This window comes from Eubalaena glacialis, chromosome 1, assembly GCF_028564815.1.
Source record: "Eubalaena glacialis isolate mEubGla1 chromosome 1, mEubGla1.1.hap2.+ XY, whole genome shotgun sequence".
Classification (NCBI taxonomy): domain Eukaryota; kingdom Metazoa; phylum Chordata; class Mammalia; order Artiodactyla; family Balaenidae; genus Eubalaena; species Eubalaena glacialis.
In genome coordinates, this window is record NC_083716.1 from 127,053,248 (window position 1) to 127,073,421 (window position 20,174).

General features: G+C 33.7%; 1 protein-coding gene across 2 annotated transcripts in view; it reads left to right on the plus strand.

The window, feature by feature from the left end:
• Positions 1-20,174, plus strand: part of RAB3GAP1 (RAB3 GTPase activating protein catalytic subunit 1) — a 113,049-nt gene that overhangs the window by 61,076 nt on the left and 31,799 nt on the right. For both annotated transcript variants that reach the window (XM_061183512.1, XM_061183502.1), the window contains 10 exons: positions 901-1,000; positions 3,555-3,636; positions 7,413-7,481; positions 8,774-8,847; positions 10,995-11,087; positions 11,502-11,671; positions 13,575-13,664; positions 15,203-15,375; positions 16,622-16,676; positions 17,501-17,872. In XM_061183512.1, the coding sequence (XP_061039495.1) occupies positions 901-1,000; positions 3,555-3,636; positions 7,413-7,481; positions 8,774-8,847; positions 10,995-11,087; positions 11,502-11,671; positions 13,575-13,664; positions 15,203-15,375; positions 16,622-16,676; positions 17,501-17,872 (1,278 nt within the window). The remainder of the gene's footprint in view (positions 1-900; positions 1,001-3,554; positions 3,637-7,412; positions 7,482-8,773; positions 8,848-10,994; positions 11,088-11,501; positions 11,672-13,574; positions 13,665-15,202; positions 15,376-16,621; positions 16,677-17,500; positions 17,873-20,174) is intronic.

A 20,174-nucleotide genomic window follows, 5' to 3' on the forward strand; every position in this document is an offset into this window, starting at 1 on the left:
TAGATGCTGCTGCTGAGCTAAATGTCTCTTTATTCCTCCTGACCAGCAGTATCAGCAACACCTGGAAACTGGGTAGATATGCAGAATACTACTGAATCTACATTTTCACAAGCTTACTAGGTCATTCCTATGCATATTTAGGTCCTATGGCACATTAATATAGGTTAACCATTATTAAGGGAAGCTGAGATTGTGAGATGTTTGGATGATATTATTAATTTTTATGATTTTTAATGAATGTAAAGATAGATCTAAATTTTCTGATTCATTAATAGAAACTACATGAGTGGCCGTTTGTCACAGTCTAAAATTCTGGTTAAATAATTCAAGACTGGCTTTAATTTGAATTTATTTTCATTTAAAAGAAAGAAAAGACATCATCTTCTCAAACCTAGTGTTACACTTTATATAATAGTTTTACCTTATTTAAAAAATGAGTCACATTTTTTTCCACATTCAACATGGCTGAAGAGAATAGTAAGAAATTATGTTTGTATAATTAAAATTGTATAAGATATTTTGAAAGAGCACTTTATATAATAAAATTTAATATCTCTTTTCCTGGTAGTAGTTCAAATAGCTTTATTTTAATGTAATTTGCTCTCTGGCATTAATTCATCTCTTGAGCTTTTAAGCTGTGAGAATTTCTCCCATGAAAATGTTTTCCTAAATTCTGCACCTTTGGCTGTAATAACTTAGTGACTTTGTTTTCCTTTTTAATGGCTAGAATATCATACATTTTTCATGGCTAGAATGTGCGTGCTGTATCTAACACTGTAATCTGAAAATCCACATTTCATGAAGGTAGTAATTTATCCATTCCAATAGTTTGAAATTTGGTTCTGGTATTTACAAGGGTACTAACATTTACATGGTATTGTCTTTGCATTTATTTCCTAGGGATGTCCTTTAACTCCATTGCCTCCAGTTAGTATTGCTATACGGTTTACCTATGTACTTCAGGATTGGCAGCAGTATTTTTGGCCTCAGCAGCCTCCAGGTGAGATAATTTAAAACTATATTTAACTTACTGAATATAAATGGAGAGAAAATATATTCAGAAATTAAAACTATTTAACAATGTGTTTCAAGTGTTTGAAATATTTGTAACTCATTTTAAATGTAATATTGCTGATTTCATTGCCTTTATCATTTTTTTCTCTTAAAAAAAGCTGTGTAGGTTGTTCTAGAGACAGAATTATTCTATACCTGACAATCTGTTTTTGAAAGCTAATATTATTTATAAAGCATTCCCTTGCTGTGGAACATCGTGTGCTGCAAATTAGTATGTAATGAGTAAAATGTCTGCTTTCAGAATATAATAAGAGAAGCCACCCTCATAGGCTGAGAACAGACACGCACAGAACCTTATAGAGAGTAGAGTTTGAAGAAGAGGGCTAAATAAGGAAAGCAGAAAAGAGAAAAAGATGTGTATATACATATACACTTATGCTGGGAAGAGCTGTAGAATATTTTAACCTGCATTTTTATAAAAATGTGATTAAAATTATTTTACCTATTTAACCATTGATATACTGATTCATTAACAGTCATTAATTATTAGCCTATAATAGGCCAGCTCTGCCAGGACACAGATATGAACAGACATTATCTAAGTTGTAGAAAAGCTCAGCCTGGTGGACATTTAGCTTAATTAAGTGAGGTTTAGGTTCCTGGATGTTTCTCTCACAAAAAGTGCAATTATATCCAAGTCTATCTAATAAGAAATTTAATATAAACTTATATAATAATTACAAGGATTTTACTAGCCTGAAAACATTTTCCATTCTACCTTCCTCAAAGAGAAATAAATTATAATAAAATAATATTCTTTACTGTTTATTTTTGTGCCAAAATGGTTGGTTTGTTTATGAGATTGAAAATAGTAAATTGATTATCTTGGGATGATACTAAAATTAATGTAGTACATTTAGCTTTTGGTGGTTATATATACTACTACTGTTTTATTTTATATACCACTGAATAATTTGAAACTAATGTGCAGTAAAAGAACTCCATCTAAACTACAACAGAGGGAAATAAAAGCTAAGCTGAGATTTATATTAGAAGACTCAAATGTTTGTTTTGGTAATTTTAGTTTCCAGACAACAGTACGCCTTTGTTAATGTTCTTTTGCTAGTTTTTTAAAATGGGCATCAAAATATTAACCTTCTTTCTCAGTGGATTGAAAGCCATATAAATTTTTAATATTTTCTCTTTTAAAGGGAAGGGACTGAACATGTAATATGGGCCAGACACTGTGCCTGGCATTTTATATACTGTTTCAGGTAATTCCCATTTACCTATGAGACAAGTATTATTATCTTTCTTAGAGACAAAAGTAACTGGCCCAAGGGCACATGGTCACCAGGTGATCAAGTTCACATTTAAATCCTGGTCAAACTCCAAGTCCCATCATCCTTTCATTCTACAGTGTAGCTTTTCAACTTTTAATTTGACTAAAAGTTTTGTACAGTTATAGTCTATTAATAATTTGTAGCTTACTGGTTTAAAAAATGTGCTTAGGACTTTCCTGGCGGTCGAGTGGTTAAGACTCCGTGCTTCCACTGCAGTGGGGGCATGGGTTCGATCCCTGGTCAGGGAACTAAGATCCTGCGTGCAGTGTGGCGTGGCCAAAAAAAAAAAAAAAAGTGCTTATTATAAATTTTGAAGCTCTTAATTCACATCTTATAGTAAAGCTAGTCATTGTGATCTTTATTGTAAGCATTCTTTAGTTGGAAAAATGGAATGAATTGACTTTAGAAAATTTACTGAATCAAGTAATTGAGCCATATTTAATAACTAATTTTAATAATTTAGTTAGGTGTAGATAATTGTCAAACATAATTTTAGCAAATCTGGGAGTGTTCATAACTCAACAGTAGACTTTAATTTTAGAAATTCTTAGTGTAGTGTGAATAATTAAAAACAACCATCTATTGTTTCAAAGAGAAATCTTTTTGAAGTCTTTTAGAAGTGTTTATTACTTCTTCAAGAGGGATGGAGCTAAGGGGTGATATACCCTCTAAATTTTTCTCTAATCTCAGATACCATTCATAATGGAATGGAAATTCTTTTCTGAACTTCAGATATTTCTCTGTACTGTCAGCTGATATAAGGTTTTATTAATGATGACTAATTTGGGCTATTCAGAAATTATTGACAGCAAAACTGATGAATGTAGGTTGATGATTAAATTTTTTAATACTCAGATAATCTTTCTTTTAGATGCTATTAATCACATTCTGAGAAAATGAAAAGAAATTTACAGGAATAATATTCTCTTGAGTAATATTTAAGGACTATTTCAGAAGAGTAAAATTTAGAGTGCATAGCTTGAATACAGCACTTTACAAATAGGAATTAAATGTGTCCTTTTACTATAACATTCTTGGGGGAAGTCTTTAATATCTGACTGTTCTCTAACTTGCTATATATATCTTAATGTAGACACTTTTAAAACTTTAATTTCTCAAAGGGCTGACCTACCTAGATTTAAATTCTTATTTCTCCATTTTTGGCTAACTGATGGAAAATTTTTTTTTCTTGTTTAGATATAGATGCCCTTGTAGGAGGAGAAGTGGGAGGCCTGGAATTTGGCAAGTTACCATTTGGTGCCTGTGAAGATCCTATTAGGTGCGAATTTCATTATATCATTTGAATTATGGGACTTTACTTTTTAAATTATATTGATGTTGATTTTACTGTGTTTTATAATACTGCAGCCTCCTGGAATGAATGTAGGTACTGGAAATAGAGACCTACATGTAACAATCTGTCCATCTTTTTTTTTTTCTGTGTAACTTAAGAAGTAAAAGAGGGTTTAAAGTAATACATAAAATGTACATAATGTAATTTATTGATTATTCCTTATAGAAGTGATTCTTGGTATACTTTGGGGGAAATATTTTAAATATTGAAAAGCACAGACAATATTTTGTGTAACAAACTTTCATATGTCCATGACCCAGAATTAACAGTTGTTTTCATTTTTCCTGGCCACTTTTTCAAAATACACAAATTAAGACATAAGTAAGAGACACAAGGGTGACCTTATAGGTTACCCAGTTGCTTTTCTAGAAGAACTACGGAACTTAAAAAAAAAAGCTGTTTCACAAGAAAATGCAGGGGTTGAAAAATTTAATCAATGATAGCAAAATATTTGGAAAATATAAACAGTACAGATATAGAAACTGTCTCATTTGTTAAACTATTTGGTTATTTAAAAAAATATATTCACATGTATACATATATCTTTAATACTCTCACATAAAGGTAGAAATAATATTACTTTTAACTTAAAAATCACTTAAGGGAGACAATAAAGTGAGTATCTTTTAAAATTGATATTTATTATATGTGCCAGGCACTATACTAAGTAAGGAAGATACCGAAGTAAATAAAACAGACAGTTTCTGCCTTCTTGGCATTTACAGTCTACTTAAAGGAAATAGACGAACTAATCACCTAAATAAACATACAATTACAAATTGTGGGATAATTTGAAGGAAAAGTACAGGATGTAATGACAGTAAAGTGAGGAACTAGTTTAGATTGATATGCCATCAGTAAAGTCTTCTCAAAGGAAGTGAAATTTATTCTGAGTCTCAATTAGGGGAGGATTTAGCCAGGCAAAGAGTGAGAGAATGACCACTCCAGGTGGAAGGAAGAGCCTGTGCAAAGTGCCTTGATGCAGGAAAGAGCTTGGCGAGTTTACTGAAGAAAATAGAAGGTGGCTATCATGGCTAGAATGTAGTGAGCAAGGGAGAAAGGGTGTAGGGTGGATTACAGATATATCTGTGGCCCTCCAACTGGTTCATTTATTTGAATTTCACTTAGGGAAAATTTTAGGGGGAGAGACATAAATTAACCTGGTAGAAATCTGAAGGTTTAATGATTAAATATTTCTTCCAAATTTATATCATCATGTGGAGTCAGTCAGCAAAGGAGCAAGTGATTGAAGAAGAATACAGAAATAAGTTGAGGGTAAGATGGTGCACATTGGCAGACCATTTAAATCAAACAGTGATTAGCAAATGTTGTGGGCACTGTGCTTTTGAAAAGGCATCTTTGGTAGTGGAAGAGGAAATGAAGAGGCTTTTTTCAGTGTCTTCTCTCCTTGTCAAAGAAATTGTTCTATAGTTAGAGGGAGAGGAGAGGCCATAGTCATAAAAGCTTAGGAATTGAATCTGCGGTTCATACCTAAAAATATTTGGGAGTATATAGTTTTAAACCTCTAATCATTCATGTCCTCTGATATCACATACTGTTTTTGGTCATTTTTTTTACATTAAAAATTAGTTTTATTTAAAATAATAAATTCATGTTCAGTGGAAAAAATTTAGATAACGTTAAAAAAAGGGCAAAAATCATATGTTTAGTAGTCAGATTGTTTAGTTTCAAATGGTAGTCGTCAACTCTAATTCAAGCAAAAAATCAGTTTATTGGAAAAGTATTTGGTAACTCAAACTCAGAAGTTTAATTGGGACCATTGTAGAGCTGGGCTCAGAAAATAGGCTTGAGCCAAGGGTGCCTAGTTGTCCGGTTCATAACCAAGGTTACACTGCATTGTTGTGTAGTGCTGGCCCTGCTCTCACAGTGAATTCCTAACTGTACTTGTAGATTCAGTGTCTCAGACAGGAGTTGCTAGTTAGTCGAGCATCACCAAATATTAGAGAAGTGAAATAATTGGCCCTTTTGGCTTCTGTACTCTCCAAACATAAGAAGTGGGTTCAGAATCTAGACAGGAAAAAAAAAAATCAGTAAATTCATAACCCCCCTACTCATAGGTGATCACTGACAACAGCTTGCTTTATGTGCTTCCAGTATTTTTCATATGCATGAAGTAGGTATATATGTACATGTTTATGTATATATATGCAGCAAGGGCCCCCAACACCACCCTTAGGTTGATTTGCTAGGAAGACTCACAGGATGCAGCCATAGTTGTGCTCATGCCTATGATTTATTGCAGCAAAAGGATACAGTGCAAAAAATGGCAAAGGGAAAAGGCACATAGGGTGAGGTCCAGAGCAAACCAAGGACAAGCTTCCTCTCCCAGTGTGGTCACACAGGACACGCTTAATCCTCCCAGCAATGAACTGTGACAACATGTATGAAAGGCTGTCTACCAGGGAAGCTCATTAGAGGCTCAGCACTTGGGGTTTTTAATCAGAGACTGGTCACGTAGGCACCCTCTGCCTAGCATGTACCAGAAGGAAACCAGATGTTTGCATAAACCGTATTGTCTGCACAGGTAATTTAGGCAGAGTGAGCCATTCTTACCAGGGAACGGTAGGAATCCTCCTGAAATTCAAGTTTCCAGATGTCAAGCCAGGGGCCAACCTTGCAAGTAGGCCTTTCTAAGTATCAGGCCTGCTATGATAACTCTTTTCTGCACAGTATTTTTGTACATTTTATAAATGTATGTCATCTTGTACATTTTTTGTGGCTTGTTTTTGATTTTATAATTTCACATGAAAACTTTCTGAAATTTAATATCATCTATAATAAGAGGTCAGCAAACTGACCGGTGGACCAAATCTGACCAATAGCCTGTTTTTGTATAGGTAATGAGCTAAAAATGGTTTTTACATTTTTCAAGGTTTTAAAAGAAAAAAAACAAGAATATAACAGAAACTACATGGCCCATAAAAAGCCCCAAATACTTACTCTCTGGTCCTTTGTAGAAAAAGTATGCCAATCCCTGATCTGTATCATGGTGTTTTCAAAATTGAGATATAATTTATGTACCATAAAATTCACAATTTTAAGTATACAATTCAGTGTTTTTAGTGTTTACAGAGCTGTGCAGCCGTCATCAGTATCTAATTCTGGAACACTCTGATTACCCCCAAAAGAAACCCCTCACCTCTTAACTGTTATCCCCTCCTAGGCTCCCTAGGCCCTCTAGCTCTAGACAAATATTAATCTGCTTTTTGCCTCTATGGATTTGACTATTCTGGACATTTCATATAGATTGGGTTATACCATATATGACCTTTTGTGTCTGGCTTCTTTCACTTAGCATGTTTTAGAGATCCACATTTAGCATGAATCAGTACATCATTGCTTTTTGTGACTGTATAATATGCCATTGTATGTAATACTACCACATTTTATTTATCCATTCATCAGCTGATAGACATTTGGTTTACTTATACTTTTTGGCTATTATGTATAGTATAGTTTTTTCTTGCAGACATTAACTTTATATGAATGTGCTACCGTTTGCTAAACCAGGTGTTTACAGTTTCATTGTATTATAAATAATGACCACTTTTAACATATTTATGTGTACATCTCTGGTTATTTACTGAAGATACAATTCTAGAAGTAGAATTGTTGAGTCAGGATGTGTATATATACAGTATTAAAGCTTATGGATATATTTTACGTTTTGTTTATTTTAGTGAACTCCACTTAGCAACTACATGGCCTCACCTGACTGAAGGTATCATTGTGGATAATGATGTTTATTCGTAAGTATGTTAAGAGTAGTACATTGGGGTTCACAAACTTCAGTAGAATAAATTAACTGCCAGGTGTTTAGCAATTTTTCTTTGTATCAGTTTCTGATACAGTTGGTTGTTGTTTTTCTATTTTTAAAGATCACTTTTTAGACTGATTGATATGTATTATAGATGTGTTTTAAGCTGTGGGCTTTGGAGATAGGGTCCTTAGTTCCGGGAAAATGAGCAATCTGAATCTTACTTGGTTTTAGCAAAGATGTTTTTAAGCAGTTTGGGATTCAGTGCATAATTCTGTTGAACTTTTCTTAGCTGGTAAGAAGCATTTGATAAAGGGCTTTGAAGAGATGATGGTTATCAAAATATGTGGGAATAATATTTGATCATTAAATGTCAAATAACAGAACATCCATGTCATATACTCCTGTGCAATAGAAAATTGCACAGGAAAAAATTGAAAATTACAGTGAGCACGATCCTGGAAGAACATGAAGAAGGAGGAACATAATTTTAGTACATTCTCATGCTTGATGCAGAACAGTGAGAAATAGAAGACTTTTTTTTTAATAATTAAAATAAATGTGTTGTGTTTTCTGATGGTAAAAGTAACATGAACTTTTAAAATCAGATGATTTAGATGAATAAATTAAAAGAAGAAAGTAAAGACTACCTACAATTTCATTACTTAAAAAGTAACCAGTTAGCATTTTGGGGGTATATCTTTTTAAGGTATATTTTTATATATTAATTTGCTTCATTCATTTAATATATTTATTCATTTAATAAATGTAGATCTGTGTTGTCAGTTTTTAAATTGCTGCATAGTATTCCATTAAGTGAATGCACCATAATCTGTTTAACTGAGAAAATGGGGCACTTTTGATCTTGTGGAAATTTTTATAGCTTCTTTTTTTATTAATAAATAGTGTAACAAAAAGCAGATTAAAATTATTATGGATTCTTGCTTGTTTCTCATTTCGTTTTCTTTATTCCTAAAATGTAATTCTCATTAGATTATCATTGTATGTTGCCTGTCAGGCTCATTTTTATGTTTTTTGATTAGTTTGTTTTGATTTTGGTTTTTCCTTTTGTGCTCTTTTTGTCTAAGAACTTTGAAGTCTTAAGGTTTTATTTTTTTTAAACTTATCTAAATGGTCTGCATATGAATAACAGTAAGTTTAAGGGAGGCAAAATGGATTGCTTGTCCTTCTGTATAATGTTTTCATTAGACTGCATTTTGGTAAATGTATGAGTCTTGCAGATTGCCATAAATAGGATCTTGTGTTTATTGTTTTGCATTTTAGTGATTTGGATCCTGTTCAGGCTCCCCATTGGTCTGTTAGAGTTCGAAAAGCTGATAATCCTCAGTGTTTGCTAGGTAAGATGTTTATGTTCCTTTCCTGAAATAACATGAATCTGTCTATCCTCCAGATCAGGAACACTGAATGTATTCTTTATACTTTATTCCACCTATCCGAAAAGTATTTTTTATTTTTATTTTTTTACATTGTGACCTCCTCGGTTGACTCCATTAACAATAAATCTTTGTCAACAGCAGTGAGTCCTTCTAGTTACTCTTGAATAGTACTAGCAGACTTGCTTTCTTGTCATTTGGTTTTAACCAGTCTATACCTCAAAAGTCTCTGTATTTTCCCAGGACCTGAGTTTTATCCTCCTGATGCTTTTATGTCACTCCTTTTTTCCTTCCTGTGGCATACTGTGCATCTTCCATTGTAGTGAGTGGAACCCCTTTTTGTCTTCTGCAGTCCACACTGAATTTGACAGTCTTCTTAGAGCCCTTCTATAGGGCTCTGTATTGTACCTGCAAATCTTTTTTCTGATAGAGGAAAAGGTGTTAATAATCTTGTACACATCATAGGGATATCTGAAGAAGTCAGTGGAATAACATAAATAGAAATACTTTAAAAGCTATCCATTGGTATTCAGATCCTATTATTATATCGCATGTCTAGAATTATCTTTCCCTTCCCATTTTTGTAGATAATATCTCTTTCATGAAATCTTCTGAACCCACCTCCTCTTTCCAGTCTTTTTCTCTCTTATATTTAGTACACATGAAAATTATTTTCTTCATTTCTGTGTTCATCCATGCCACCTTTATTTCATTTAACCTGATAAATTACCGTTCAACCAAGGAGTTATTGATGACAATATTAGGGCATTTCTCTAAAGCATTTTTTTCTTGGGCTCTTTATCATTTATCATGTGCTGTTCATTAAATGCTTATTAGCACTGCCATCTGTGCTAACTATATAATAGTGAATACAAAGATAAGGTAAAATTCTTGCCATCAGTGAATTTGTCTTGGGGTATAGGGAGATAGTAGAGGGTTTATTTCAAGAGTTTGAGTTGGATAGACCTTGTTTGAAATCCTAGATCCACCAGTTTGAGCAAGTTGCACAATCTCTTCCAGTGTCAGTAAGATAGAGGTAACAATAGTACATACTTCAGAGTGTTAGTGAGAGGATCAAATAAGATCATGTACGTGTGTGTTTGTGTATCACATTTAACGCAGTGCCTGTCTATAATGAGTATTCAATAAATGGTTTCTCTTGTTTAATCATTGATTTACTAAACTATTAAATTTAGTCACTAAATTTTTTCCTAGTTCCTTATTATTCCTCAGCCGCTGACTTTTGTGATAATTACAGAGGACCTTAGAATTAAAAGTATTCTCATTTTAAGTTTCTGTCCCATAATCTCACCCTGTCTCTTTAACTTTGTGTTTATATGACTAGATTATAGGATTATGTAGTCATATACTACAATAAGCTATAGTCGTATAGTTTATATGACTAGATTATAGGATTTTCCTACTTGTCTGAAGAACTCCAGAAAATGTTCCAGGTTTATTCAGAACTAGTTCGTGAATTCTGCAACTTGGATGTAATTAGTATATTGTATTGTCTAATAATTTTAGTACTGATGGTTCTTGTTAAGCTTTAATTTCTTTGTGCAAACATATCTCATAGAAGCTCTTTAGAAGGTATCAAACCTTTTCTCCCTTTCTTATAATGACACAAAGCATATCATTAACATGCAGTTAAAGCTGAAATAACTTCATCCTACATGATTTTTAATCCTGTAGAAACATATCTTTAGAATTTATTTTTATTTTTATTTTTCTAATGGATTCAGAATTCTAGTAGGGTAGCAGCTAGGGAAAGAAGACCACTACATATATATAGTAATATTCTTGTTACTTGTACAACTTAATGAGAATAGGGCAAATAGTAACTGCTTAATATATTAGGTTCAATTATTTTTTCCTTTCATTCTAGAAGTAATTCTAAGGAAAAACTGTTTTAATATCCTGGGCTATGGAGAGAAAGCAAGGCTACCTTTGAAGTAGGATTACTTTTTGGATAGGGTAGAAAAACTGAATGGTTCTTTTTCTGTCATATCTTAGCTAATAGCTTTTGTGAAAAGACATGTACTCTTATTTATAGGACTGATTTCTTTCAGTTAATGTTTTAAAAATGAGTAACATTTTTTTCTATGTAGGTGATTTTGTCACTGAGTTTTTTAAAATTTGCCGTCGAAAGGAGTCAACTGATGAGATTCTCGGACGATCCACATTTGAGGAAGAAGGAAGAGGTGACACCTTTCTCTTTTTTTAAAAGTTATTTTCAAATGTTCCAGCAACTTTTCATCTATTTTTCTAATTTCAGTTATGTTGGGGAAGCAAGTTTTGATGAACTAGGCAGCTACCGTTTTCTCCAGGCTATACCCTGAGCTTAAAACATTGTGTGATTAATACGTTCTTTCCACGAAAAATGTAAGATATTTTGAAAAGCAGGGTTTTAGAGGTTTATTTTTGAAGTTCCCTGGGCAGAAATTATGCTACACCTTTGTCAATCAGGCATCCATATAAAGCTGAACATGTGTATTAGTAAAAAGTCGCTAATGAAAAGAGTGACTAAAATATTCTGTACAGTCATCAGTTTATTCATCACTTTAACCTGCCAAGGTTGGTGATATAATATGTATTCATTTCTGTTCTTTTTATAGAAGTTGCTGATATAACTCATGCTTTGTCAAAGTTGACAGAGCCTGCACCGGTTCCCATTCATAAATTATCAGTTTCAAATATGGTACACACTGCAAAGAAGAAAATACGAAAACAGAGAGGTGTAGAAGAATCACCACTGAATAATGATGTCCTCAATACTATTCTCTTGGTAAACTAAATGTAATGTTTTTATATGTCTTTATGCACACTCATTTATTCATTATCTATTCAATCCCATCTATGTGGCAGGCACTGGATTGGGAATATAAAATGAGTAAAACATCGTCTCCACATTGAGTTCCCACTAGTGTAGTGGGAAGAAGGAAAGTACATAGTAGTTACAGTACCCTGTTACATGTGAGAACTCTGGCAAAGGGGCTGTGAGAACGCAGCAGAGGGTGCATCTGTCTCTGTCTGAGCAGTGTGGGGCTCAGGGAAAGCTTCATGAAGAGGGACACTTGAGCTCAGTGTTGAAGGGAAGAAGGTTTAGAAGCAGAGGGATAGCAGAAGCCTGAGAGAGCATGTTGGACAGTTCGGTATATGGCAGGGTACTTCCCAGAGGGTGGCCAGGGATGAGGAGAGTAGCAGGTAACCTGCCATGTTGAAGCACTGGACTTCATCTTAACAGTTTAATGCCATTTTAAGCAGAAGGTTGACATGATCAGAATGGTATTCTCGAAAACTTTCTTTCACAACAGTCCAGAGAAAACTTTATAGCGAGTACTAGAAGGGGCTAGGGTGTCTCCTAGGTATAGGGTGGTGGAACAGGCCTGGCCTAGGAGCCATACACAGGGTTTAATCCTGACTTATGGTATGACTTTGAACAAGCCATTTAACTTCAGTTTCTTCATCTGAAATGAGTCTAATAAAAACCTGTGAGATTGTTGTGAGTACTAAAGGACCTTCTGTTACACTGGCATAAAATAGGCCTTTGCTAAATGATAGCTACTCTTACTATAATTGTAGTTATAATCGTACTTCTGGCAATTTGTGCACTAAGACTTTCTTGGGAAAAACCTTCAAGAGTAGTGCAATGAAAAGAATATAGGACTTGAAAACTTGATGTTAATCTTATCCCTGCTGTTTACCTGAGCAAGACTTTTAGCCACATTTTTAGTTTGTATATTTGTAAGATGTGGGCACTGACATGTGGTTCACATAGTGGTAGGAGAATAGGGTGCTGTTTGTAAATGTGCTTAGTAGTGGAGGTGGGCACTTGGTAGTTCCTCTCATTTAAAAAAGTCTGTTCAGCATGTTCTGTAATACGTGGCGAAGTATGCATAGTAAAAGGAATTACAAGTCAGCAGTACCACAAAACACATGGGAAGAATAGTGATAAAAGGATTGAAAGTAAATTTCTGTAGAGAAGGCCCCTTCTTGAGAATGTATCCTTAGAGATTTTATTCCAGTTATATAGCTTTTTACCACTTCTCCACACCCTCTCACACACAGACACACAGACACACACAGACACACACACACACACACACACACACACACTCCCTCACTCCCTCACACATGTTAACAGAAATCATGTGGAAAAGATATACTGGTCATTACAGGTTTAGTCTGCTTCCCACTTTCTATGGGTATCTTGTTAGATAAAATTACGGGTCTTTAATATCATACTTTTAGCATTTCATATATAAAAACCCATGGATGATTCTTCTCTACAGAGCCTCATGAATGTTTGGGTGTTTTAAAATTTTCTTTTATAGTTTTGTCTTTTTAATAATAACATTAAAAAAAAATTTAATGACATTGGATGAGCCTGAAATCATAGTGAAGAGATTCTGGTTTTGCATTTTGTAAACTAAACAATTCGCAGAACCAGGTGGTTACATTCAAGAAAAATCTGATTTTAAAATTGACTAGTCACTGAAACAATGTATTTTTGAAGAAAAATAGAAAATGTTTGGATATTGTAGAACTAACTGGGCAGTACAGTTAAGAGCATTCTCATTTTAAAAACAAAACCATTAAAAAATCAGTGTTTATATGAGTTACAAAAGTCAAAATGAGAAATTTCGTTGAAGATGTGATTATTATTTTCTTTCTTCCTCCCTCCTAAGTTCTTATTCCCTGATGCTGCTTCTGAGAAACTGTTAGATGGGACTTCTTCAACAGACAACAGTAATCCTGCATTAGAGAGTGAAGAATATGTAAGTTAATTAACTTACATATTAATGTATATATATGTAAGAATATGTAAGAATTATGTAATATGTAAGAATATGTAATATGTAAATATGTAATATGTAAGAATATATGTAATATGTAAATATGTAATATGTAAGAATATGTAAGTTAATTACGTACATAATTAATATTAAAATATTTTTTATTTTTTTATTTATTAAAAAATTTAAAAAATTATTTGTTTTATTTATTTATTTTTGGCTGCATTGGGTCTTCGTTGCTGTGTGCGGCCTTTCTCTGGTTGTGGCGAGTGGGGACTGCTTTTCGTTGCAGTGCGCCGGCTTCTCATTGGGATGGCTTGTCTTGTTGCAGAGCCACGGGCTCTAGGTGTGTGGGCTTCAGTAGTTGTGGCACGTGGGCTCAGTAGCTGTGGCTCACGGGCTTAGTTGCTCTGCAGCACATGGGATCTTCCCGGACCAGGGCTTGAACCTGTGTCCCCTGTATTGGCAGGCGGATTCTTAACCACTGCACCACCAGGGGAGCCCTAAAATATTTTAAATGCATTGAATTTCTAGGGGTTTTGCTATATTTCTAGCAACAGTCATGAAATCTAGTTCACAACAATGACTACTGTAAACAGTTTTATAGCTCTACACCTGTCATTTAAGCTTTCTTTTCTCAATTTATCAAAGACTTGGATGAGGAAAACGTGAAAATTTTCTAGCACTCACTATAAAGCTTTCTGTGTTTTGAAATAAGGATCTTTTTATTTTAAAAATCACCTTAGTAAAACTTGAGTGAAGATGATATCATGGCCTTCATTCAGACAATGCCCTACTATAGAATATTGGCATAGATACATATTTTGGGTAGGACTTTTCTGGAAACAGTGAAAAAAATAACAAATATATTGTGCATGGTTATAGGATTGCCTTCATTTTACACTTTTCATAAATCATCAAATTTACGTTTTGCAGCAGATTCTACTTTGTATTTCATAACTGGACAGAGAGTGGAAAATTCTTTAATGAAGTAACATGTAAAATGAAGTAAAATTTTCATGTTTTCCTCTTTCAAGTCTTTGATAAATTGAGAAATGAGAGTTTAAATGACAGGTGTGCAGACATATCAAATTGTTAACAGTTATTTTGGGGAAGTGATTTCGTGAACTGAGGAGGAAAAGCAGGCTTTACATTTTCAGTTTATACAGTTCTGATTTTATGTTTTTGATTTTGACAAGTGTGTACTCATTTGTAATTAAAAGATTTTTATAACAACACATGAAATTTGGAATATATCTTAAGGATTCCACAGAAGAAATTGAAAGCTATAACTTTAGGCTCACTAAACTATAGCTTCACTTTTTGATACTTACAGACATCTTGAAAACATGGAGCTGCCTAAGAACAATTTAGGCAATAATGTATTAGACATTTGATAAAAGCCGGTTTGGTAGGATAGATTAATTTCAGTATTAAAATCTCTACCTACACAGTTTTTGATTATACATGTAAATATGTTGTTAACAAGTTTTGCTTTGTTTCTGTTTTGTTAAATTTAGAATCTCTACAATCAGTTCAAATCTGCACCATCTGATAGTTTAACATACAAATTGGCTTTGTGTCTTTGTATGATCAATTTCTACCATGGAGGACTGAAAGGAGTGGCACATCTCTGGCAGGAGTTTGTTCTTGAAATGCGTTTCAGATGGGAGAACAACTTTCTGATTCCAGGGTAATAATTTCAGTTTCCAGCTTTAGAGATAGGATTTTTGTTTGTTCGCAAAATTTGACTTTTGACCCATTAATTCTCCTCTTCTAGGAAATCTGCCCTAAGAAAGTGGTAAGAAACTTAGGACACGATTTCTTTTCAGAGGTATTCACTGCAGCAAATTTATAATAGGAAAAAAAAGTTAAACAACCTAAATATCAAACATTAAAGAATGGTTAAATAAATCATGATATGTCTCTATAATGGAAAGTTTTTTTTCCAAGAATCTCTAATAACATAGAAAGTGATCACAGTATTTGTAGTAAAGTAGAATATAGTGTTATGTATACAGAGTGCTTTCAACTATGCTTTCAATTATGCTGATAGAGAATATTGAAAAATATATAGAATATATATAGAAATATGTATAGAAAAATAATTGGAAAGAAATATAACCAGATGTTAACAGTAGTTTTCCCAGGTGTGAATTATGTTTTTATTTTGCTCTTTATACATTTGTGTATACATTTGTGTTCTAAATCTTCTGTCATGAACATACATTTTTATAGTTGGAAAAAAACATCTTTAAAGTTCATAAGTTCAGGTATTAGACATTACCTATAATTTTTGGTATAATTTATATTGACATTTCATTTAAAGAGTTTAGTTAGCATATTTGTTGGTACTGCATAGGTTACTGCCCATTTACCTGTGCTACTCAAACTAAGGGAGGAGAGTCATGATATAAGTAATATAAAGTGGTATTTGATCCAAAAATGTTTACTCTTCGGTCATTTGCCAACCTCTGCTTAGCTGGATTCTCTCTTGGATGATTACTGGGAACCTAGTGATTTAGCCTAGGGGCAGTCCAGGCTCCCTTTAGCAAAAGAGAGGTGGAGATCAATGGATTTTATATTGAGAATCCACCATAATGATTGAGAAATGAATATATAGTATAATCTCTTTTGTAAGGCATGAAATACTACATGCTAGCTACTTCCTAGGGTGAATTTCTAGGCTTTAAAATTTTTTTCAAGTTTCTGTTAGCTTGAGAGCTATCACTAGTTTGCTGTTACTGTTGGTGAATTATGGACTAGGGGGATAAAATAAATTTTGATCTTTTCATTTTATTTGGTCCATCTCAGTTGCCTTATCTATAGAAACCTAGTTCTGATTTCTTATCAATGTGGCTAAAATATATGGTAGTATAAAAATATGAATATCTGAAGCAGTTTTACTAAGCTGTTTTTCCCACTACTTTATTTGATAGATTAGCAAGTGGACCCCCAGATCTAAGATGTTGTTTACTGCATCAGAAACTACAGGTAAAGATTTCCCAGTGACAGTATATAAATGTGGTCTTGGTTCAATCGGAGCTTATTCTGATATTAAATGTGATAATGGATTATAGGCTATTCTCATTGTCGTGCTGTAGGTTACTTAAGTCATTGTCATTCACAACAAGGTCCAGGGAAAGGGTGGAGAATGAAAATAAAATATTCAAGTAGTGGATAGATTTTTATTTTACTGTAACTGTCACCGGCGGAACGGCAATTTCCTCAGTCCTTGTCCTCCCCAAGGAAAAACTTCAGTCGAGAGACATAGAGCAGTTTTAAGCAGCGGACGTTTTATTAAGCAAAGCGGAAGTACACTCCTGAGAAAGGATGAGAGCGGGCTTTCTGGAAACCAGAAGCCATCCTGCAGTGGGGATAGGGTTGGCTTTTCAGGCGGAAAGTCCCTTCATGGTGTCATTTGACTGACAAGTTGATTGACAGCTTTAGGTTACGTAACTTTTCTCCTCGTGCGCAGGCACTTAACGCATAAGCACCCAAGTGAAACCCATGGGCGTGGGGGGAAAACCATAGTGCTCATTTATTACAAATACGGCAAAATGAGCCCTGGGTTACTTTGAGTCACCTTTTAGGTCTTGGTGCTCCTGCGCCAACCTATGCTGGTGGGTTTTATCTAGCTTGGTGGTAATAAGGCTGGAAACTTAGCGGTCCTTGACCACAAAAGGGAGGATCTCTGGGCGTGTTCTGATCACCGGTGTCCAGGTGGGGGAGAGAAGGATGACCCTGTCCAGAATGGGGCGGGGACCTGCTCATGTCTGACTAACTGCCTAACAATTCAAATATGAATGTTTTTTCAGATGTTAAATTGTTGTATTGAAAGAAAGAAGGCACGTGATGAGGGGAGAAAGACAAGTCCTTCAGATAATGTAACTAATACGTATTCAGGGGATGCTGGAAAATCTGGAGACCAGCTGGGGCCAGACAATCTAAAAGATATGGATAAGGAAAAGGGAGAGGTGGGAAAATCATGGGATTCTTGGAGTGACAGCGAGGAAGAATTTTTTGAATGCCTAAGTGATACTGAAGAACTTAAGGGAAATGGACAAGAGAGTGGCAAGAAAGGAGGACCTAAGGAGATGGCAAGTTTAAAGCCAGAAGGACGACTCCATCAGCATGGGAAACTTACACTGCTACATAATGGAGAACCTCTCTATATTCCAGTGACCCAGGTAGGACATGGACTGGTTCTTTAAGTTTTATTTTTTGTTGTTTATATAACTTTATCCTAGTAAGAGATGATTGTTTTGGGTAGAGGCAATTCTTTAAACAGTTCTATGTTCAAAGATCTATAAATTTGACTATTGGGGCTTTTAGGTCTGCTATTTGTACAACTGAGAAATGTTTTGAAGTTTCAGTAGATAGTAGCTCATCATGTATAAGGTGATCTATTAGTTCATGTTAAACTTAGTGGTGGGTACTCAGGTGTTTAAAAAAACAAAATCCAAAAATATTGGAAGAACAAAAGTAAAAATTCTTTAATTATATAATTAGTTTTTATCTGTTCTAATATGCAGTTTGAATCCATTTTATACCATTAGGAAGTAGAATAGCAACAACTCAAAACCTAAGGAAGAGCAATAGTTTTTGTTGGGCTTTTTTGCATAGGTAATAAGTGAATACATTTTATTGTGAAAAACTCAATCTAGAAAAAGTAAAAGCCACCACCCACTAATTCCAATTCTCATCTGTAGAAGTAACCACTATTATTGGTTTGGGTTATAATTTCTTACACCTGTTTCTATGCTTTGATGTATGTATGTGTATGCATATGATACATAGTTTTGTGGATTTTTAAAAATGTGTGCATTGGTGTGTAGTTTTTTAACCTAATGTGTCTTGAAGATCTCTTCATGTCATTACATGTAGATCTACTTCATCTCTTTAATTGCTGTGTAATATTCCACGGCATGGAAGAGCGATAAGCTTATTGAACCATTCCCCTCTTAATGCACAATATATGTTATTTGCAGCTTATTGCTATTACAGTGCTACAGTAATGTAGCAGATTCTTGTAGTTTTTCATATATTATCTGTTCACATATAAGTGTTTCTCTAAGGAAGAAATGAGAAATGGAATTTCTAGAAAAACAGATATATAAGCTATAAAATTCCTCTTCAAAAGGGCTGCACCTATTTTATACCCTGTCATTGATGAATATAGGAGTAAGGGAATTACATTCTCTCCCCAACTTTCCTTTCATACTTTCTTCCTCCATAAATATGTATTGAGTGTCTAATATATGCCAACCACTGTCCTAGACCTTAGGATTTTAGTAGCAAACTATATAGTAAGGTTCTTGCACTCACGTTACTTGTATTCATATTTTATTTAATTTTTTTTTTTAATTGACATTACCAGTCAAAAAAATTTTTGCCAATACGACGGGCAAAAGTGGTATCTCAGTGTTCTAGATTGTAGTTCCCTGATTTTTGATGAACCTAAGTATCTTCTAATATGTTTATGACATCCTTTCCTGTGAATTGCATTCCATTTTTCTTTTAGGTTGCTGTCCTATTCTTATTGATTTATATGAGTCCTTCATATATTAGATATAAATCCTCTGTTATATACATTGTGTATGTTTTCTCCTAGTTATTTTAAAAACATTTGTTTACTTATCTATTGAGTTAATAAATTATAACTAAATAAAGTGCACAAATCTTAAGTGTACAGCTTGGTGAGTTTTTTCATATTTAAAAACCCATGTAAAACTAATAGAATGTTATATGTCAATTATATCTCAATAAAAAAATTAACTCAGAAAAATAAAAAATAAAAAAAATAAAAATAAAAAATAAATAAAAACTCATGTAACTACCACCCATATCAAGATATAGAAAATTCTCATCATCCTAGAACAGCAATAATCAGTAGAACTTTCTGTGAAGATGGACACATATATTTTCTATCTGTGTTCTCTAGTACTATAGCCATTATCTATATGTAGCTATTGAGTGCTTGAAATGTGGCTAGTGCAACTAAGGAGCTGAATTTTTAATTTAATTTTTAAAAATTTAAATAGGCAGATGTATTGAGTACTCCCCTCCAGGTGACTCTTTTTTCTAACTTATATCAGCATAGGTTAGTTTTGTCAATTTTTGAATATCATAAATGTAATCATACTTTGCTTGCTCTTTTGTGTATGAATGGAATTATGTACTCTTGTGCTTTTTAATTTAACAACCATCTGTGAGATTCATCTATGTCATTATATGAATCAGTATTTGTGCATATTTTATTACTTTATAGTATTCTGTTATATGAATATGCCACTCAATTCTTATATTGCTTATCCATTCACCTGTTGATGCAATTTGAGTTGTTTACAGTTTGAGCTATTATAAACAAATGAAAATTCTTATGTGTCTTTTGGTGAACATACTCATTTTCTTTTGGATATATTCTTAAGAGTGGAATTATTGGGCCATGTGGTAGCAATATGTTTGAGCTTTAGTAGATATTGCTAAACA